We start from the raw sequence: 23,379 nt of genomic DNA, 5'->3' as shown, positions 1-23,379 counted from the left end.
TAACTCATCAGTGCTCAGGGGCAACTCTCAGTCCTGTTCTGAGGGTTGCTTCTGGCAGAGCTCAGGGGACGATGTGGTGCCAGGAATCAAGGCCAGGGAGCCCACACACAAAGTGTGTACTCTGTACAGGGCAAAGCCAGTACACAGAATTATCCCGCTGGTCCCAGTGATTCCTTTAAAATTGCCACAAGTACATGGAGGGCGGAGGGCAGAGAAGGGACCAAAATACTAAAACCAGGTTGGAAATGATCACTCTGGACAAGAACTGAGTTAATGACGTAAGAAACTCTGTCCTAATCTCATGCATTTATAGATGAGGAAGTTGTGTTTTAGAAAACGGAGGATCTTGAAATGTTTTCTCTACATTAAACAATACTTACGAATAACTTCTTCTTTGCTGTCAGACTCCTGTGCTAAAATAACTTCTCTGTGAAAAAAAAAAAAGAATATGTATAGTAAGTATTAAGAGAGTTTCCTGAGAATAGACAGATTTAAGTAACTTTTTACTTACTTTGCATTAACAAGAATTATTAACATTAAGAAATAAATAAAAAATGGGTCTGCTTGTTGTAGATATCCATCCCATATTGCCTGGGTGACTTCAATGGAACAGTAACAGGCGAAAAGGCTTCCAAGCTGTAAAACACAAATGAGTGCGAAAAAGAAATCATTGGAAATAACATGTAAGTGTACTAGAATAATGCACAATCAAATCACCTATACCTAATATTTAATGTGCACCTTAAGATTAAGACTGTGCAATATAGATCCAAGCACATGGGACAACTTAGCTGTATGACTTAAGGCAAATCACTTAAGTTCTAAGACTTCCATTAACTATGTTTTCTTTTGTGTGTGCAAATATGCAGGGGATCGCACCCAGGGCTTCACATGTAAAAGGCATGTGCTCCACCACTGTGTCCCAGTCAGCATTTCTACTTCTGGAAGTAAAAAAAGAGGACAACTACTGCTCATCCTCTACAGTTTGTGAAGAGCAAAACCATTAACCTAGGTATCTAAAGTTGCCGTAATCTAATTACTCACAGAATCCTGGCATGATTATTACAGTCTTATTTTACAGACTGATTATGACAGTCTGAAGGTGTGAGTGTCAAACATGATCATTTAAGAGCACTTAGTGAAACATTACAACAAAATAAACGTAAAAATGCTCTCAAAGCTTGTGTCTTATATATCTTTTGAAATAAGTAAGTGAATTTTCAAGATCCCTCAATACTTTTCAAGACTCTCCATATTTTTCTATTTCTACTGTTAATATCCAAATTTTTCTAGAACGCAGTTTTCTATTAAAACTGCCCAGTTAGGGGACCAGAGTGATAGTAGACAGTAGTAGTGATAGCAGGTAGGGCACTTGCCTTGCATGCAGCTGACTTGGATTCAATCCTCGGCACCTAGGATGTTCCTCCAAACCTGCCAGGAGTGATACCTGAGCAGAGTCAGGAATAAGCCCTGAACACCACCAGGTGTGGCCCAAAAACCAAAGACCAAACAAACAAAAACACCCAAAACCTGCTCAGTTATAGATTCTCAAAGTTTGGGAATTAGTTTTATCTCAGGATTTAAAAACATCCATTTCTATAGACAATCTGGTAGCAAGAATAAACTGAGGTGAGTCTTTAATGAGGAGGTTTATAGCTATATATCTGAATTTTTAGAATTTTCACAAAATTGCTAATCAATGGCTAAATCAATAAAATAATGAACTTCTGGGTTATTGATTGATGAGAACTCAGCCACTTCAGTAATCAATTAAAATTTTTTTTGCTACCAACATTAAGAGTTCCGGCAATAGAACTTAACCTTTCACCCTCTAAGATGAGAAGTACTTCCCATTTTACAGATGTAGAAATTGAAGTGCAGAGGTCACATCTTAAATCATACAGTTAATAGTGACAGAGAAAGAGTTTTCAAGAAACGTCAGGTAACACATAATTAAGATAGTTACTTTTTTTTTCTTTTTTTCTTTTTGGGTCACACCCGGCGATGCACAGGAGTTACTCCTGGCTTATGCACTCAGGAATTACTCCTGGCCGTGCTTAGGGGACCACATGGGATGCTGGGAATCGAACCTGGGTGGGCCGCCTGCAAGGCAAATGCCCTACCCGCTGTGCTATCGCTCCAGCCCCAAGATAGTTACTTTTTAAATATACATTATCCTAGCACCTTCTTCTAACATTCTTTTGGCATTTAATTGTTGTTTTAAAAAGATTTTATTTCTTTTTAGTTTGGGTGCCACACCCAGAGGTGTTCAGAGCTTACTCCTGGCTCTGTGCTCAGGGATCATTCCTGGTGGGACCTGGGGGGGCGGGTTCGAATCTGGGTCAGTCTCATGCAAGGGCCAGAATCCTACCTGCTGCACTATCTCTCCAGTTCCTGTTTTAGAGAGATGTTAAAGTTAACCTAAACAGTTCTCAGTATCTGAGCAACCCTCAAAGTCCCAAGGTGATACACAGGGGAATCAGTAAGATCAAAGTTGTTTTTCATAATAATACTTAGATTGAATTACGGTTTCCCATACTCATTTCCTACAATAGGGAAATTAAAAAAATTTTTTAATTTTTTTTTTTTGTCTTTTGGGGTCACACCTGGCAACGCTCAGGGATTACTCCTGGCTCTACACTCAGGAATAACTTCTTGCTCAGGGGGTCATATGAGATGCCAAAGATTGAACCTGGGTCACCTGCATGCAAGGCCAGTGCCCTCCCCGCTGGACTATGGCTCCAGTTCCAGAAAATTAAAAAATTTAAGTATCATTACAAAGTGACTACAGAAACAGATATGAGAATCTTCCTGGGTGATCTGGGTAATTAAGATTTGCAAAAATATGAGATTTATGAAAATAAAATGCTATTATCCTAATTTTCTTTTGAAAAATATTGTTTGTTAAAAAGTTCAGGATATGTTGACAAGTAATGGATTGAACATTACTTCTAAATAAATATATAAATATTTAAAATTTACTTTCAATCTCTAATCAACATAATCCACATAAACTATTGTTTCTCAGCAAATGAAGAAGAGAGGTCCTGAGACCAAAGGGTTTGAGACCTGCTGACCCATGGAAAATATAAATATAAAAGACAAGAGCACTGAAATGTACTTCATATTATTTTATACTAGTTTTTTATACTAGGTTCATATTAGTTTTATACTAGTAATTTTATAATCCTAAGTGGCTTTCTTCATGATTGGCTATCACCTTTTATAGAAATTATTTTAGGGGGTATCCCCAACTTGGTGGACAATAGGGCTATTATACACAGCAAAGCCGGTGGAGGAGAGAAAACATGTGGTGCCTGAGGTCAAACGTGGGGCCTTCTACATGCAAGACATGTGCCCCACCCCTTTTGGCTATATTCCTGGCAATCTCACAAAATTTTCAAGTGAGTTAATATAGATCATATATTTACATATATTATATGCATGTGTTCATAATTATTATACAAATATTACATAATCTATGCATATGTAAATGTCACACATGTTTAAACATCAAACAAAACATATTAAAAAACAAAAGATCAAACTTCACAGTAAGCGATCTAAAGTAGTCCAGAAAGATAGCTCAATGGGCAGAGCACATGCTTTGTAACAGGCAGCCTGGCCACCCCTGCACTAACCCCCAAGTACCACTCTTTGTGGCCCAAGAATAAGAAACAATAGTAATAACCTACAGTAAAACAACTAAAGAGTAAAAAATGCTAATTTGATGCATGGATAATTCTACTCTTTTGGTTTAAATTGCAACAGTCTATACTTGAGTACTTCTTTTCTCTTCCTTGGGTATTTAAAAAAAAAACCTAACTATAATTTACGTAAGTCTATTTTTCATTAAGTGTTCCTACTTTCACTTTATTACCCAGTTGAGTGCATAGGAGTCTGGAGTAATTTTCTTTGTATCAAGCAAAGAACAGAGCTCAGGCTCATGGTACTGGATGAGTAATCGGAAAAGATGAAATGGCCTCCCCTTCATGGAACAATCCCTAGAAGAGAAAAAAGGTTTCTTGATTAATATGTTAGAAGCAATGATGTCAATAACCAATCCTCCTGAAATGTCCACATACTCTCCTCAGCCCCAGAACACCCAAACGCCACAGGATAAACTATAAGGCCACCTGGTCGACCCAGGCAGAACTCTCTTGCTAACACCTTCAACAGGTTTGTCTTATCAGGAACTTGTCTGAACAGCAGGCACACAGCCTCTTTGGAGGGCTTGTCTCCAGATGAAACCAGGCAGCATGCAAGTGGAAGGGCCCAAGGCCCCGCTGAAAGAGCACGGACGCTAGCTCTGCTGACTACTAGTGCTGACGCTCCCAAATCTAACTGCTCACTAAAATCTCCTGAACAAATTAAAAAAATATGGAAGCGAGTCTCATTCTCACATGACATATTGTCGTGGTTATGGTCTGGTCTAAAACATCAACAGTTAGAAAGATGATAGGAATTTTATTATATTTTTTTTGTAGGAGTACTGCTGTTTATTCAGCCACTGATTAGCTGATTGAATTGTCCATGAACTCCACCTTTTTTTTTTCATTTTTTATAATTTTATTTATTGAATCACCGTGAGAGCAGTTACAAAGCTTTTGGGTCTAAGTCTCGGTCATACAATGAAACACCCGTACCTTCACCAGTCCCCATTCTCCACCACCAAAAATCCCAGTATACCCCCATCTCACACCCTCCCCGTACCTATGGGGCAGATGATTTCCACATTACTCTCTCTCTACTTTGATCACATTCAATATTTTGACACCTGACCCACCATTATTATTTGAGATTTTACCCCAACACTCAGATCTGCTGAAAAGGCAACAATAGACAATTTGTTTTCTATTGCTGGTTATGAATAACATATGATCTTGTGTGGCTGCAGTAGGGCCATGTGGTTTTGAAATTATGAAATTTTAATACTTAAATCTGGAGGGAGTTCTGCCAAAAGCCACTGGGTTTCAAGATCTGCTCCTGAGTCTCTGGGATCATGGCCGTTGAGCAGCTTGATGGGGAGCCAGAGAGGCTGTTCGTGGGTGATATGACTTGGGGTCTCGTTGGGGTGGGGAGGACAGGCCTGGCTCCACCCCATCCCGTGAGGCCCAACAAGTTTCATCACTGCAGGCCCAAGCCTGACTGTCCAATGGCCTCTGGAGGATGACAGCCACCAAGCCGCCAAGAGGGAGCAGGCGGAGGGAAAACACCCTTTCCTCCCTGGGGTGGCCCGGCGACAGTAACGTACTGTGGGGTCCGGACGCATTTCTGTCAAAAGCCATTGGGTTTTGAGATTCCTTTCTGAGTCTCTGGGATCATGGCCATTAAGCAGCTTGATCAGGAGCCAGAGGCCATTCGTGGGCGATGACTTGGGGTCTCGTTGGGGTGGGGAGGACAAGCCCGGCTCCACCCCCATCCCGTGAGGCCCTGTGTGTCTCGTTACTGGGGGCCCAAATCTGACTATCCAGTGGCCTCTGAAGGATGGCGGCCACTGGGCCGCCAGGGAGAACAGGCCAAGGCACAAAACCTATTCCCACCTGGGTTGGCCCAGCACCGGTAGCCTACTGCAGGGACCGGACGCATTTCTACCTAAAGCCACTGGGTTCCGAGATTCGTTTCTGAGTCTCTGGGATCATGGCCATTAAGAAGTTCAATCAGGAACCAAAAAGGCCTTGCCTCCAAGTATATAGCTGAGCCAGAAGTTGTTTGTGGATGTGTTTCCCACATACCTAACTTTTGGCCGTTTACTTTCTTGGTAAACTTTTCCCCAAGTTTTTGGGGTCTGGCCAAAGGCACAACAGCAATTTTGGGGTATCTGGAAGTCTGAAGGCGCCATCAGGCTGCTGATGCACTCGCCTCACAGGTACAAACTGACCTGATGGCGGCACCATACCCCCATTAATTAATTTTTTATGTAGGAGTACTGCTATTTATTCAGCCACTGATTAGGCTGATTGAATTGCGCATGAATTCCACCTTACTTTTTTTTTCATTTTTTATAATTTTATTTATTGAATCATCATGAGAGCAGTTACAAAACTTTTGGGTTTTAAGTCTCGTGCCCATTCTCCACCACCAAAAGCCCCAGTATACCCCCATCCCGCACCCTCCCCCTACCTGTGGGGCAGATGATTTCCACGTTACTCTCTCTCTACTTTGATCACCTTCAATATTTTGACACCAGACCCACCATTATTATTTGGGATTTTACCCCAACACTCTGGTCTGCCGAAAAGGCAACAGTAGAAATTTGTTTTCTATTGCTGGTTATGAGTAACATATGATGTTGTGTGGCTGCATTAGTGGCCATGTGATTTTGAAATTCTGAAATTTTAACAATTAAATCTGGAGGGATTTCTGCCAAAACCTGCTGGGTTCCAAGATTTGTTCCTGGGTCTCTGGGATCATGGCTGTTAAGCAGCTTGATCAAGAGCCAGAGAGGCCATTTGTGGGTGGCAACTTGGGGTCTTGTTGGGGTGAGGAGGAAAGGGCTGGCTCCACCCCCATCCCATGAGCCCTGTGTGTCTCGTCACTGTGGACTCAACCTGCCTGTCCAATGGCCTGTGGAGGATGGTGGCCACCGAGCCGTCAAGGGGGAGAAGGCGGACGGACAGCACCCTTTCCCCCCTGGGGTGGCCCAGTGACAGTAACCTACTGCGGAGTCTGGACGCATTTTTGCCAAAAGCCACTGGGTTTCGAGATTTGTTTCTGAGTCTCTGAGATCATGGCTGTTAAGCAATTATCAAACTGCTTTCCAGATCAGGAGCCAGAGAGGTCATTTGTGGGTGTGACAGGAATTTTAAACACTCTCCAGGTAATTCAAGTAAGAAGGAATGTCTGAGACCCTCTGACTATTTTGGTAAGTTTGGGATCCCAAAAGGATTCCCTGAAGAAGTCCAGGACTGTTTTCCCTGCCAATTAAAAGAACATTCCAGGAACGCTTCAGGTTAGCTCCACAGCTAATTGGGAATACCTTTCAGCAGAGCTACAAGCTTGAGAAGGCCACAGATGAACATTTTAGAATACAAGTTTCCTCCACTCTCCAAAAGCAGAATATTCCTATTTGCCATAGTTTAGTAGGTTATTGTTTTCTGGATTTATGAATATAATCACCATTATTTCATATGGAAAAGTTTTTTTTAAAACTGTTTTCCTTTTTGGGTCACAGTCGGCGATGCTCAGGCTCTGCACTCAGAAAATACTCCTGGAGGTGCTCTGGGATTATATGGGATGCTGGGGATCAAACCTGGGTTGGGAGACCTTGCCAGGGATGCTGCTGTCCTATAGTTCCATCCCCAAATATGGAAAAGTTTTAAGAGTTCCCCCGTGCAAAAAAAAAAAAAAAGTAACTTCCCAAATAATATCAAATACAAACTTCTACTTACAGACAGCGGGAGTCTGAGAGTAAAAGTCTTCCAGACTTAGAAGTTATTAATGGGGCTTCAGTACCCGGTACTCAGAGTGAATTCCTGGAGCTACCAAACACTAATATTAGTGAACAACTGTCTTCTTGCCTAGTTCCCTTGTGTTTAAAAAAGTCTGTAAAACTGTTACCATCTCCAGGGAAAGTGGTGGAAGGTATTGGACATTTTGGCAGTGGTTGCTGCAGTAATTTCATACATTAACACTGTAAGTATAACCATGTTACCTAAACTAGACAAAAAGTATTGAAAGTGGAGTACGTTGCAATTACCTGGACAGATTTTAAATGTATACCTAGGCTCTACCTAGACATTTAAACTTCCTATTCAAAATTTTAAGGACCCATACATCTAAAAAGTTATTTGGTTAAATAATCCACTTGCCCAAAGATATACAAATTGATATTAAGCACATTCATACTCATTAGCATGACTATAATAACAGCAATTACAACAATAAGAGTTGACAAGTATAAAGCACAGAGAAATAGGAATATTCACTGAGTACTGGTAGGAATGTAAAGTAATGCAGTTATTGTGGAAATTCTGGCAATTTCTCAAGAAGTTAAATGTAGACTTGCCATGTGATCTAGCAATTTATATTCCTAGATCCATACTCAAAAGAAATGAAATTATATGCCTACATAAAAATATACACAGAAAAGGGCTGGAGAGATAGTATAGCGGGGAAGGCATCTGCCCTGCACTCAGCCAACCCACATTCAAACTCCAGTATCCCACATGGTCCTCCAAGCACTGCCAGGAGTAATTCCTGTCACTGTAAGTGACCCCCCCCCAAAAAAAGTGCAAGCAAATATTTAGTACAGCCAAAATTGAACAATCCTTCAGCTACTAAACAAATAACTAAAAACAATGAAATATTACAACAATCTTTACACACTTTCCTCTAAGAAAACTTTTTTGGATCTTTTTAAATGGATTATTTAAAACAAGCAATACAAAATAAATTACTTCAGTTTTGCTTTGGGTTTCGCCCCTCTCAAAGAGCCCAGCAAGCTACCGAGAGTATCTTGCCTGCACAGCAAAACCTGGCAATCTACCTGTGGCATATTCGATATGCCAAACACAGTAACAACATGATGGAGCTGTTACTGGGCCCGCTTGAGCAAATCGGTGAACAACGGGAGGACAGTGCCACAGTGCTGCTTTGGGGGCAAGGTTTGGAGTTCAGGATGGAAACATTTGAAATATGGTGGTGGGAAGGTGTAAAATGGTGGTGGGATTGGTGTTCGAATATTAAATGTAATCAATTACTGTGAGCAACTTTATAAAAATTAAATTAAAAACAAAAATAAAGCAATGAAATATGACTCTGGAAAAAAGCAAATATGAAATAAAACGATGCCTCTTTAAAACTAAATAAAAGAAAAACACAAAAGATCACATATTATGATTCAACTTATATAAAAATATAAGTGAATCTACAGAGACAAAAAAAAAATTAATGGTCTCCCAGGTCTGAGAGTCTCTCAAAAAACGAAGCCAAATAATAACTATGGCTCAAATAACCTTGAAAATTATCTGAAACTTATACTTTATCATCAAATAAATTTTAATATAAAACAAAATAGACTTCATTTAAAAAACCGTAACAATTAATCACACCTTACCTGGGAATGTATTTATTCATGATTGCATAAAAGCAGTTGTATAAATCGCTGCGTGGCAGCTGAAGATGCACCAATGGTTTGAGAAGATGTATCCAGCTAAGGGATGTGCTATATTTAATATTACGTGATTTACAATAAAAGGTAATTACAGATTCAATATCCAAAAGTAATTCTGCTGCCTTCTCTTCTGGCACTGAAAGCTGGTCTAGAAAATAAGTATCAAAATAAAGTTACCAAGGACCTGTTAGAGCTCAGTCAAATAACTATTGGACATAATACTTGTTTACAAAGACACAATACTATATTAATACATTTACAGGATAAAAAGAACAAAATAAAACATCATAAAAGTAAATTTTTTCATATACTTTTCAGTAATAACTATTCAGTATTAGATGATTTGAAGTTGAACTTGTGTGTGTGTGTGTGAATTAAAAAAATGAATGATCTGAAGCACAGGGGTCGGAAAGGTAGTTTAATCCATATTTCTGGTAAACAAAAAAGTGCTTTCTAAACAACAGATTATCATCTGACCCATGATGGAGAGCTGCCACTGTAACTTTATCAAGGAAAGAGGAAGAATTCATTCTACACCAAATTCCCTTTTCTTGGCCCACACCAGCAAAAATATTTATGCCTTGCTTAGTAAACAAAATAATTTAACTTCAATATGAGAAAGAGAAACAAAAATAGACCAATTAACAATAGATGAACTAAAAAAGAAAAATGAAATTAATACTGAAAATGCCCTCGTGGGGTGACTGGAAACCTATGCACACATTCTTTACCACCTTCTTTTGGGGAGGCTGGGCAGGAGGGGACAGTGGTGGGAACCATGCCCAGGGTCTCATACATGCAAGACTAAGCCATGTCCCTAATCCTCCCTATAGTTTTCCTTTAGCAGATCATTATAATTTATAGATGAACTCTTTAAAGAAGACACCCTTTAATTTGAGGACTGTATACTATCATACAGATCTTTAAAAACTGCAACAAAATGCAGGGGTACACAGATACTACAGGAGCGTAGGTGCTTGCCTTGCATGCAGACTTTCTCCGTTCAAATCCCCAGCACCAAAAATGCTCACCACACACTGTCCCCCTCCATGACCCCTCCCTCCAAGCCACCAGGGCACTCCTGACCTCAGAAACATAAACAGCCCCTGAGCAGCAACAATTCTTTGTGGGACCCTTCCACCCCCAAATACAAGTGCACTGTAATGCAAAAGATCCACTGAAAACCAGGTTCTCTTTCTTGAAATATCAAAAATAATTTTTTTCATAGAATCTTTGAAGAAAAATTCTTACAACAAAGAAATTACTGTAATTAATGAGTGGCATTTTGGATTCCTCCACCCAAAAATTATTTCCAAAATTGGTCACTGTTTGAAAATAATTATTAAACTTACCAATCAACTCCAGGCAATCTTTGTGAATAGCGCTCTGTTCTGGCAAGTCTAAAATACCGTCCCATGAAGCCAAACTATCACCTTTTCCTGCAACATTTAAAGCAATCTAGAAGAAAGATTTTAAAAAAGCAACTAGTTTTACATGCTACATTTCATTCTTGAAAAATATGATGTATGCTGAAAGTAGACTTTAGACCATGACTGCCACTCAATGCCTCTTTTGCAAACCACAACACCCAAAAGGAGAGGAGAGAGAACAAAAGGGAATGCCCTGTCACAGAGGCAGGGTGGCGTGGGGGGATGGGGGGTAGGAGGGATACTGGGACCCGTGGTGGTGGAAAATGGGCACTGGTGGAGGGATGGGTACTTGATCATTGTATAATTGAAACCCAAGCACAAAAATTTGAAAGTCTACAACTGTACCTCAAGGTGTTTCACTAATAAAAATGAAAAAAAAAAAAAAGAGAGAACTATATAGGAAAAAAAAAAAGAAAAATATGCTGTAGCCTGAAAACAGTAATATTATCTACATTCCACAAACGCTGTGCCCTTGGCCATAACACAGTGAAACAGCATAGTTACTTTTAATCCCATCACATTACATTTTACAGCTTCATGTCATTCCAACAAACAGAATTACCAAAAAATGACATACTTACATATGAAAATGAATTTCAAATCAGCACCATTAATACTATAGACTAAACATCTGTGTGCCACCACCTCCTACTCCCCATTCTAAATCACGTGCTGAAGTCTGACTTCCCATGTGATGGCAACTGAACACCTTCAAGTGAGAGCTTGACATTTATCTGAAAATCATGTGAAATTATCTGAAACTTTTACCTTATCATCAAGGTATAAAAGGTAAAGGCCCTCCCGTTGATCGTCGATTTGCTCGAGCGGGCCCAGTAACGTCTCCATTGGAGACTTTGTTGTTACTGTGTCTGGCATATCGAATACTCTCGGTAGCTTGCCGGGCTCTCCGAGAGGGGCGGAGGAATCGAACTCGGGTCGGCCATGTTGGCTGCTTGTAAGGCGAATGCCCTACCGCTGTGCTATCGCTCCAAGGTATAACTTAATATAAAACAAACTAGACTTCTATTCATTTTAAAAACCATAACAAAGAAATCATATCTTATCTGGGAATGTCTTTATTCATGACTGCATAAAAGCAGTGGTATAAATTGCTGCATGACAGCTGAATCACCTCAGCACCTTTGGGAGGTGATTAGGTCATGAAGAGTGAAGGGTCCCGCAAGGGACTGTTGCCCTTATAAATGAGATGTGGGTCTCCCTGCCCCACAGAGATGTCAGGACACACTAAGGAGTAACTGTTCCTTAAATTATGGTTATTCTAAAAGTCTTGGGGCTGGAGCGATAGCACAGCAGGTAGGGCGTTTGCCTTGCATGCGGCCAACCTGGGTTTGATTCCCAGCATTCCCATGTGGTCCCCTGAGCACCACCAGGAGTAATTCCTGAGTGCAGAGCCAATAGGAACCTCTGTTCATTGCCAGGTGTAACCCAAAAGCAAAATAATAATAATAATAATAATAATAATAATACAATTTGTGGTTGCCAGAAAGGAAGGGGTGACAGAGCAGGCAAATCAGAGAAAAGGGATTCATCATGTAGTAGCACTGTAGCACTGTCCACTGTCCTCCTGTTGTTCATCGATATGCTCGAATGGGCCCAGTAACGTCTCCATTGTGACAATTGTTACCGTGTTTGGCATGTAGAATATGTCACAGCTTGCCAGGCTTTGCTGTGCGGGCGAGATACTCTGGCTCTTGGAGATAGCACAGCGGTAGGGCGTTTGCCTTGCATGCAACCAGCCCGGCCGACCCAGCTTTCAATTCCTCCGCCCCTCTCAGAGAGCCTGGCAAGCTACCTAGAGTATCTCCCCGGCAAGGCAAAGCCTGGCAAGCTCCCCGTGAAGTATTCGATATGCCAAACACAGTAACAACATGTCTCACAATGGAGACGTTACTGGGCTGGCTCAAGCAAATCGATGAACAACGGGAGGACAGTGCTACAGTGCTAATAATAATAAAAATAAAATACATTAAAAAAAATAAAAGTCTTTACCTTTCATCTTAAAAAAATAATTTGTGTTTGTTTGCTTATAGGGGCAATACCAATACCCAGCATCGCTCTGGGACCCAGAATCACTCCCTTCTGCGCTATGATGCTCTGGCCAGTGATGCTTGGGCTTAGCAGTGCTCAGGGACCATCACGGCCAAACCAGGTGATGGCTGGGTGGGAGGTGGAGTGGGGTGTGTGCTGTGACGGGAATCCCATTCATGGTCTGGCATGCTATGCACATGCCCAACACTTGAACTGTATCCCTAGCCTTCAATTCCTCATCTCTGAAACAAGCATATTAAAGTATTTTAGTAAGCCATCAAGGATCTGCTTTAACATAATCTAGTGGGGACCCAGATGTACAGGGGTGTAAGTAAGACACTTGCCTTGCATGCAACCATCCTTAAATCGATCTCTGATACCACATAAAAATGGTCCCCAGGGCACCACCCTGAGCATAGAACCAGAAAGAGGCCCTAAGTACCACCAGAAAGGGGCCTAAACTACCCTCCCCCAGAATAAAATTTTAAAACCCAGAGGAAACTAACAAAAAGTGTATCCCTTGCCTTATATGCTGAGATCTGGGTTTAATGCCCAGCACTACAAATAAAACTCCAGCAAAGTAGAATAAAATAATCCAGAGGGTGGGAGGTAGGAATGGTGATACTAAGAAAACAACTGGCCAACTGCTCCTATCAAATTTAAGTGACAGCTGCATGGGAGTTCATCACACAAATCTTTTTACTTTTGTGTCTTTTTTTTTCTTTTTTCTGGGCCATACCCACTGTACTAGTTAAGAATTTACTCCTGATAGGGCTTGGGGGACGAGACAGGGTACTAAGGATTGAACCAGGACATGCAAGGCAAGCACTTTACCCACTGTATTATCTCTCCAGTGCTTACTTCCGTATGCATCTTAAAGTTCAATAATAAAACATTCAAAATGCTACGCACTACTATAATTCCATTTCAGCTATACTAACTGAAGTAGTGTACAGGATAAGAAGCAAAAATAAGCACTATATGTGACAGATGACAGGTGATCTTTATTACCCTCTGCTTTGTTATATGTTTTCAAAAATAATAATAATACATGTGCACTAGAGAACAGTTGAAGAGGGAAATGAAATGAAGAAAAATACTTTAATTATAAGACCCAAAGATCTATTTCTTGTCTCCTTTCTTAAAAATCACTAAAGTAAGTCTATAGCTACAACTATACACTCTATTTGGTCAATGGTTTAGTCTCCATTTTCACTAAACAATGTTAATAAACATTACTTCCAATGGCTACCAAGAAAATCCTGCCTTTCAAAACTTAAATTAATATCCTAAATGCTACTGAAACACAATCTAGTTAAGTTGCTCTGTTTGATAAACTTTCTAAATGTGCATGCTATCATATGGTAACAAAACATCCTACAACGAGAAAAAACTAAAAATAGACATTTTACAATATTATTATTATTAAATAATTTCATTTTGAGTTGCTGGTTACCTTCCAGACTTTGGCCCTCAGGTCAGCAGGCAGGGTTCTCCCCTGAATTATATTTCTTAAAGTTTCAAGATCACAGCCACCAGCCTCCAGAGCTTCTTCAAGATCTTTTTCCCTAATCAAAACAAACAAAAAGAAAATTCCTATTAACTAAGAGAAACTCTACTTGTCACATTTTATATTCCGGATTCATTTTTAAGTATAGTCTACATGATGCTGTGTCTAAGAAAAACATAATGCCAAGGTATTTTGCTTTCTTAAAAGGGAATCTCAGGTTTCATTCAGTTTACTCTCATTCTGTATTTAGTTCTAAAAAAACACAGTTACCTGTTTTCAAAGATTAAGGAAAACGAAAAAGAGAAAACAGGGCAAGAAGGCTGACAGTAATGACAAGCAGTGACAACAGAAGTAATTCACGGAAGTAATAATGATTCACACTTTATAAAGTATTAACTTTGTCCTATATATGAACACGGTTCCAAACTTCTTTTGTTTTGGGGCCACACCCAGCAATGCTCAGGCTTACTACTGTCTTAGAGCTCACTCTGGGGTGGCTCAGGGGACCACATGAGGTGTCATGGATCAAACTCAGATCAATCCCATCTAAAGCAAGTGTCTTACCCACTGTATTATCTCTCCAATCCCTTCTTAGAAACATGTCATAGGGTTTTCCTTTAATTCTTTTTTTTTCTTTAAGTAAGTAAGTAAAGTAATTCCTGTGACAGTTTATAGATGAAAAACTTGAAATAAGACATTAGAGGAACCTGAAAAGCTCTGATGACATCACTATTATATATGAAAGGAAAATAACACCACATCAAGCAGTTATTGCCTTACATTTAAGGTGAAAAACAAGCGTGACATCAATTTTATTTGTATTTGTATAGCACACAGTTAAAATAGTAATTAAAGGAACTTTCATATGCATGAGATCCTGGGTTTGATTCCTGGTACCACAATAAATAAGCAAAAAATGACTTACACAAAGATATGAACTGGTTTTTAGCCAGAAATAGTAATTTAAAATGCCAAATTCCCCCAAGAACTCTCAAAAGCTCTATACAATTGTCAATCAATAATTTTAGTATACAATAAAAAAATAAATAAAATTCATAACTCAGCCAATTTCTAAAATTCTAAACTTAGCAGCCTGAAAACCAGAGTATTCCGTTCTGATCAGAAAGCCAAGTTTTTGTCACATTTCTGTGGTTTTAAAGAAAATAAGTTAGACCCATACTAATTCTCTCCAAAAAACTATGTAAATCTCTTCCCTACTGACAGGATTCCAAAAATATTGGTTTAAATGTATAAATTGCCTAAGTTACTGCCCTCCTGAGAAAGCAATTCAATAAAAATGTAACCATTTGGGACTGTATGGTCAACAGAACAGTAGTAATTATATTTGAAAGATTTTATAACAAAATTATTATAAATTCCTATGACTAAAGAGAGATCCCAGTACCTATGAGTCTTCATTTGATATATGGACAAAGACTTTAATAGAGGTATAAAAACTAAATCGTCTTCTGCAACCCACTGCTCTGTTTGAGTTGAGACAGATAAGAGCATGATATATATATTTTAAAAAGAAAACTAGTAACCATATAAAAATATTTTTAGTAAGATTTTTGTTTGGGGGCCAAAACAATCATACAGCAGACAGAGTGCTTGCCTTGCATGCAGCCAACCCATGTTCAATCCCTGGTATCAGATATGGTCCTTGAGCCCTTTAGAAGTGATCCCTGAGCAGATCTTGGAGTAAGGCCCAAGTTCAGCTGGTTTGGCCCCAAAATAAAACAAAATTTTGTTCTGCTTAGACCCATTTCTACACTCTATTCTGGCTAACATGTACCAGATAGCCAGTTTGAACTTGAAAGATAGTTTGTAACCATGAAACAAATTAAGAAAACTATGAAATCATTTAAACTGGAATTAATGATTGAAAAATCAGAACTCACCCAATCATACTCCATTGGACACATGATTTGCTTCTCAATATTAGATAACTGCACGTTCAAAGTAGGGGAGAAATCTTTTCTTAAAACAGAGGTTTTAAAAATATTTGAAGGGGCTGGAGCAATAGCACAGTGGGTAGGTCGTTTGCCTTGCACACAGCCAACCCTGGTTGGATTCCCAACATCCCATATGATCCCCTGAGCACCGCCAGAGGTGATTCCTGAGTGCAGAGGCAGGAGTAACCCCTGTGCATCACCGGGTGTGACCCAAAAAGCAAAAAATAAATAAATAAATGTAAAAAAATATTTAAACTGGAATCAGTAATTCCAGTTTAAATGATTACGCATGTAAATTACAAACACCGACTGAGTTGGAATTATTTTATCACGTAATTAAAACAGCACAATTTCTTCTTTCCCCCTCCTCCTCCTCCTCCTCCTCCTCCTCCCTCTTCTTTTTCTTCTTTTTTTTCCCCAGTGGAAAATCCTTGGTTTCTTTTTGAAGTACTTTGTCAAAGTCTTGACTATTCCAGACAACAAAGTTCGTTTGGGGCAAAGTACCCAATCCTAAAAATACTTTAAAAATCCTAACAACGTATAAACATATCTCTGTTGACACAGCTGCTTTGGATTCTTTGATGCTGTCACCGGGACATCACAACTGTGCTGGGCTCAAAGGAGCCAGAATGCCTTTGGAGAAACATAAATGCTCGAACTCACCTAGTAAAAGGCCCCTCTCAGAAATTCAATAATTTTTAAAGGTAAAGCTATGTTTTCAACAAAATGTTCCAAAGGTTGATCATCAGGTCTTCTGCAGACAGGACAAATGTGGTAGTCAAAAGTGGTAAAAGAGCTGAATACAGTGAAGTCAAGTCATCATAAAAGGATGACATTCCTAACAAAAGACATAAACTCGATGGCTTGCAGATTTTCCTTCTTCTAAACCAGTGTTTCTCAACCTTTTTTCAACCATGATCCTCTTCAAACCTTGTTTCCTGTGTATCCCATTTGTGTACCTTTTCACCTTGTCTACCTTGGAATATATCCTGGGTAGGGCATGGGTGGGGTGTGGTAAATCTGGGATGACGGGGTATGGGGTGGGGGGTGCAGGTGAAGTGAGCAGCCCATGTGAAATTGGAGGGTGCTTTTGCTTATTTGCTCCAGAAGGTAGACTTTGAGAGGGCACTGATTTTTGTTTTACTGTAAAGAGAACAGTAGGTCAAATAAATTTGGAAACTCTGTTTTAAAAAAAGATTCTCTATATTTAGTCTACTTTGCACAGAGGATTTAGAAAGGAGCAGATCCAAAGCTTTGGTATTTGAATGATGCAGAAATCTTTTCAGTGTAGTTACACTGAAACTGTAAGCTGTGTTAGAGTAGTACTACTACAGATTTCTGATTTTCTATGTATGACATCTTTTCAAAACCTATCTAAAGCCTAAAGAATTTCCCCTTACCTGATGTTCTGTGGCCACAACACCTAATACAAGCATGGTAACGTACATTACTTTTGAACTGCAGCAAGACACTGTGAGTAAACCTGTTAGAAATTTAGTGTTCATATTCAAGTTAGCAAATGAATCAAATTTTTCTTCCTCAACCAAATGAGTCCTCTATCTAGAACATGAATGCACTTGTATAATGCAACCTAAGGGGAAGCATACATTTTTAAGTACTATCAAACTAGGCATTTCTAAATGCTTCTAGAACTAATAAATTTAATTTGGAAACTTCTGAATTTCATAGACTAGTAAGTCTTTGAGGTGACCCTGGCTTAAATCTCTAGCACGATACTGGTCCCTGCTGAGCAATGTGTGGGGTCCTCCTGAGCACAGTTAGGAATAACCTCTGAGCCCAGCTGCTGTGATCTCTAAACCCAGTCCTTCTCTCCTGAAAGTTGCAGAAAATGTACCACTAGGAAAAAATAAATACCACATCGTTCATTCCTCAGTTATTTGTTATTTAGATACTTAATATATTTTTCATATTAATCTTCCCCACTTATCTGAATACAAAAATGCCTGGGGTTATAAAATAATCAATAAACATTATTTAGTACAATCCCCAGGATATGGAAACAACCTGAATGTTCAACAGCAGATGAATTGATAAAGAAGTTATGGTATGACATACACAATGGAATACTACATAGCTATAATAAGGACGAAATCTTGCAGTCCGCTGCATCTTGGACAGAACTGGAGGGTATTATGTTAAGCAAAGTAAGTCAGAGGGAAAAAGGACAAATACCAGACATTCACACTCATCTGTGGTATACAAGCAAAATAAAGGAATGACCAACCCTTGGCATCAGATTACAAAACTCAGATTACCATCAGCTTGAGGAGGGATGCCTATTATGCCATTAACTAGAAGTAACACAAGGACAGTAGTGGAGGGTCTTGTGCAGTTTGGTGTCCCTGAGGAGCAGTGACTGTGCATATCAAAGCCGTAAGTGTTATAGCCATGTTACCTGAACTACTAAAAAAAATAAAAATTACTACGTGCAAAAGTCAATACTTGGGGCTGGAGAGAGCATAGTGGGAAAGGCACATGTCATGCACACAGCTGACCTGCGACCACACACATATGGTCACCCAGACCCCACCAGGAGTGAGCCGTGGGTGCAGAACCAGGAGTTAGTCCTAAGCACTGCTGCTGTTGCCCTAAAACAAAATTAATTGATTAAAAAGTTAATATGTGCCTTGAACAAGAGAAAGAAGAGGGGACAGAGACTTTCTTACATTGTGTCAGTACAGCTTGAGTGTATTTGTAGCACATGATATTCATATATAGTGCTTGAATTATTTACGGTTGTGTTTATGGATCTGATCTTGACAATTATTCCCTTCAAGTAATAATGAAGAATGATTCATTCTTCATTGATTCATTCACAGCATGTTCAAAGCAATGCCTATTATTAACTATGAAAAACTATAATGTACCAGTCTTAAAATGAGGGAGTGATTTAAATCAGCAGATGGATAATTTTGAACTATGAAAACCAGTGACATGGAAAGATGATTAAAATATTAAGGACATGTAGTATTTTTAAAAGTAGTTTTAAAATTAGCATACAAACTTTTATTTAAAAAATTTGCACACAATTATAAATATTTAAAAGAAAAAGCATTCTGGGTTCTCTTTCCCACACACTGGAAGGGTATAAAAAAAACTATTTAGGAGACTGGAAAGATCGAATAGCAGGTAAGGTGCCTGCCTGCATGTGGCTGATCCAGGTTCAATCCCTGGCACCCCACATGGCCCCCCAAACCCACCAGGAGTGATTCCTCAGCACAGAGCCAGGAGTAAGCCCTGAGCACCACTGGGTGTGACTCCAAAACAAACAACAACAAAAATACATTTTTAGTGGTGTGCTTATAGAGTTTTCATTTGTCTTTGTTTTGTTTGTTCTGTTTTGAGGTGGAGGTATTAATATTGTTTTCTCTGAAATGAGCACACATTTCTAAGGGGAAGAAATAAAAAGTGATAATTCTTTTTCACTTTGTTTTGTTTTGGGGCCACACCCAGTGGTGCTCAGGGGCTATACCTGGTTCTGCTCTCAGGAATTACTCCTGGCAGTGCTCAGGGGACCGTATGGGATATTGGGGATTGAATTTGGGTTGGCCACATGCAAAGCAAGTGCTCTACCTGTTGTACAAGCGATAACTGCTGTACTGCTCCTGCCCCACACACTGATAAGAGTGATTATTCTTACCTCAAACATTTATCTTTGCTTAACATGCTAAGTAGCTGCATGGTAATAGGATGGAAAAAAAAAAACCAATGAGGCATGAGTTATCATCTAGTATATTCATTTTTATTTTCTCATAATGAATAACTGTCACTGTCCTCCCATTGTTCATCGATTTGCTCGAGCAGGCACAGTAACGTCTCCATTGTGAGACTGGTTATTGTGTTTGGCATATCAAATACATCAGAGGTAGCTTGCCAGGCTTTGCCATGCGGGTGAGATACTCTCGGTAGCTTGCCGGGCTCTCCGAGAGGGGTGGAGGAATCGAACATGGGTCAGCCATGTTGGTCGCTTGCAAGGTAAATGCCTTACCCACTGTGCTATTGCTCCAGCCCAATGAATAACAAAAGATTAATAAATTCTACCCATAGTAATAAAATGTATTCTAACTTTTTACATTTATGATACAATGAGAAGTTAAAAAGGTGTAAAAATACTTGGCTCTATTTTTTTTTTTTTAGCAGGGAAGAAAATTAACTTGGGAAGGCCCCTGTGTCCTCCCCTGGCTCCAGATGGAAGAAGCTAAAAATACAGAGTGGTAGAGTAGCACAGGATGGTTAGGAGAACTTTCAGGTGGGTTAACTTTCCATCCTCAATTTTATGACTCAACTTTAAATATCTTCCTAACATACTCAAACCAATTCTGCTTTCTTTGTTCTTTCCAGCCCTGCTCAATCAGGACTTCAAAGGGGAAACAAGTGCAGCTTTCATATGCTACCAAAAAAGCACCATCTTTTGTCAGTGCTGCCGGAAAATATTCTATTCCCGGCTTTCTTCAGACTCTCTGCCCCTCCACTTCACCATGAGGGATTACCTCACTCTACAGAGGAAATATAGGGCTGCAGGTTTCTCGACCATCTTTTTTTCCCCTCTTTTCCTCAAATAAACACTTGAACCCCAACAGGGTGCTTTCCCTCCACTTTTTAGATAAAAGTTGGCTCCCTTTGCTTTCAACTTGACAAACAAGTGTTTGCCTTGCCTCTACTTCTACGGGTGAGAGCAGTCCCAGAGTGGAAACGGAACAGACTCCTCACTGTTACCAAGGCAGCTTGACTGTAAAAGCAGCAAAGAATTAAAAGTGCATGTTCATCTCCTTATATTCAAAGTGATCAATGGAAAGTAAATCATCCAATGTTTCTCCCTGAAAATCAGGCTTAACTCTTTTGCAAACCACAACACCCAATATGAGAGAGAGAACAAAAGGAAATGCCCAGCCACAGAGGCAGGATGGGATAGGGGGATTGGGGGGTGGGAGGGATACTGGTATCCGTGGTGGTGGGAAATGGTCACTGGTGGAGGGATGGGTATTCAAAAGAAATAAATTTTTTAAAAAAGTGCACAGACTTAGGGACAACCTATCATAGAGAAAATTTTAATCTGTACAAGGTGACTTCAGATTCTATATACTTAACAGCTTGGGTACCCAAAAATACAAACTCAATATTTTCACCAGTTACCTGGTCTGAGTCCCAGGCACCACATAATCAAAACAGCCTACAGATTCTCCTCTGTTCTCCCAGAATATCCCTCTCATGACCCTTTCCACGCCCTCTTAAAGCCAACAGCTTGCCTGCATATGTCCTTTCCAACTTTCTCTCTCGGAACAGTTTCCATAAAGATTCCTCAGCCACTGAACTACTCTGGGGTGCACGTGACAAAGATCCCGAGGCAAATAAGACAATAGCAAAATGTATGGAGGGACTGGGAGGGAACAAGAGGACAAGAGAAAATCTAAATGCAGGATCACTAACTGAAAGCATTTTTGAGGGGAGTCTCGCAAGCAGCGCTCGAGGACCCAGGGGCCACTCCCAATGATTCCTGGCAAACTTGCTTCAATTCTAGAACTCAAGGATCCCCAGGACCAGACTCAGTAGTGAAAGCCTCCAGCAAGATGTTGGGGCGGGGGAAGGTAGGTATGTGGTGCCAGGATGGATCTTGCACTTGCCTGACCCCTGAGCTATCTACTTAGCCCCATAATTTTTTAAAAAAATTTATTTAAATATCGTGGTTTACAAAGTTCTTCATAACATGGTTCATGATATGGTTGTTTCCAACTTTCTCTTTTGAGACAGTTTCCATAAAGATTCCTTAGCCACTGAACTATTCTAAGGTGCACGTGACAAAGATCCCTAGGCAAATAAGACAACAGCAAAATGTATGGCGGTGTTCCAATGCCTATTCCATGTTCCGATGCCAATCACACCACCAGTGTGAACTTCCTCCACCAATGTTCCTAATTTCTCACCCGCCCCCATCCCAAGCTTGACCCCATAGCATGAACAAAATAATTCATTTATGTTACTTGTGACAAGAGGCAAATGAAATTATACCCCCTCCAAAAAAATGTTCAGGAAAAGAAAAATTGTGAAAATTGTATTTTACAATGATGTCATAAAAGTTACTGTCTGAGGATTTACTGAGCAGTTTGTTACTATTTGAGCCTTTCAGCATCAAAAAATATAAAGAACTGATCGTTTTTTCCTCAAACATTTCCACATTTCTTAAAAGAGCCCATACGTGACTGATTGAGTCCCTTTTTAAAAAAAAAACCCACCTCTCCGTCCTTTCACAATTCAGCTCCCTTAAGCAGTGGCCTTGAGCTTTCTCCATATACTCTCTTCTCTCTCACCCAAATCCAGGAGCACTCAAAACGGGCTCCAGGTCCTCAGCCATCTTTTCCAGTCCTTAAGCTCTTTGCATAATCTGCCTACTTACTGTCACTGTCCTCCTGTTTTTCATCGATTTGCTGGAGCGAGCTCAGTAATGTCACCATTGTGAGACTTATTGTTACTGTGTTTGGCATATCGAATACATCACAGGTAGCTTGCCGGGCTCTCCGAGAGGGGTGGAAGAATCGAACCAGGGTCAACTGGTTGGCCTGTCCAAGGCAAACGCCCTATCGCTGTGCTACTGCTCCAGCCCTATTTACTCTTCCCTCAAAATACTCCTTCAGTTTCCAGTAATTCTCCTCTCTCACCAACACTAAAGTATTCTTTCACTTACGCCTCCAATAAACATACATTGAGTACCCATGTCACACCAGTCACACCTAGCCGTGAACAAAAACTCCACTTTGTGAGCCAGGACATTGCACAGTGCTAAAAGCACATGCCTCATATGGGTGAGGTCCTCAGTTCATTTCCCAGCATCCATCCCACCACTTCCAACACACACACACACACACACACACACACACACACACACACGTACGTTTTGGTTTTGAGTCCACACTTTTATGTAGCTTACATTCTAGGTGGAGCAATAGCACAGCGGGTAACGCATTTGCCTTGCTTGTGGCCGACCTGGTCGACCCAGGTTCGATTCCTCTGCCCTACTCAGAGAGCCTGGCAAGCTATCGAGAGTATTTTGCCCGCACGGCAGAACCTGGCAAGCTACCTATAGCGCATTTGATATGCCAGACACAGTAACAAGTGTCACAATGGAGATGTTATTGGGCCCACTGGAGCAAATCGATGAACAACGGGGGACAGTGGCAGTGACAATGACATTCTAGCTGATTCCAAGGCTCTAGCCCAAGTTCTATATAAATCCCACTGAACAATGAAAGCGGGAGATCCAAACCACAACAACCAACCCTAAAAATGTGTCAAAAAAGCAGGCTG

General features: G+C 40.1%; 1 protein-coding gene across 1 annotated transcript in view; it reads right to left on the bottom strand.

Moving 5' to 3' along the window:
* The window catches only part of TBC1D23 (TBC1 domain family member 23), an 81,155-nt gene that overhangs the window by 41,230 nt on the left and 16,546 nt on the right, over nt 1–23,379 (bottom strand). The window contains exons 2-7 of the mRNA XM_056119305.1: nt 14,051–14,162; nt 10,468–10,573; nt 9,059–9,263; nt 3,881–4,004; nt 512–636; nt 381–427 (exon numbers count right to left, since the gene is read on the bottom strand). Of these exons, the coding sequence (XP_055975280.1) occupies nt 381–427; nt 512–636; nt 3,881–4,004; nt 9,059–9,263; nt 10,468–10,573; nt 14,051–14,162 (719 nt within the window). The remainder of the gene's footprint in view (nt 1–380; nt 428–511; nt 637–3,880; nt 4,005–9,058; nt 9,264–10,467; nt 10,574–14,050; nt 14,163–23,379) is intronic.

Source organism: Sorex fumeus, unplaced genomic scaffold (assembly GCF_029834395.1).
Source record: "Sorex fumeus unplaced genomic scaffold, SorFum_2.1 ptg000041l, whole genome shotgun sequence".
Taxonomy (NCBI): Eukaryota; Metazoa; Chordata; class Mammalia; order Eulipotyphla; family Soricidae; genus Sorex; species Sorex fumeus.
The sequence above is the reverse complement of the archived record's forward strand: the minus strand, read 5'-3'. Positions and strand labels throughout refer to the sequence as shown.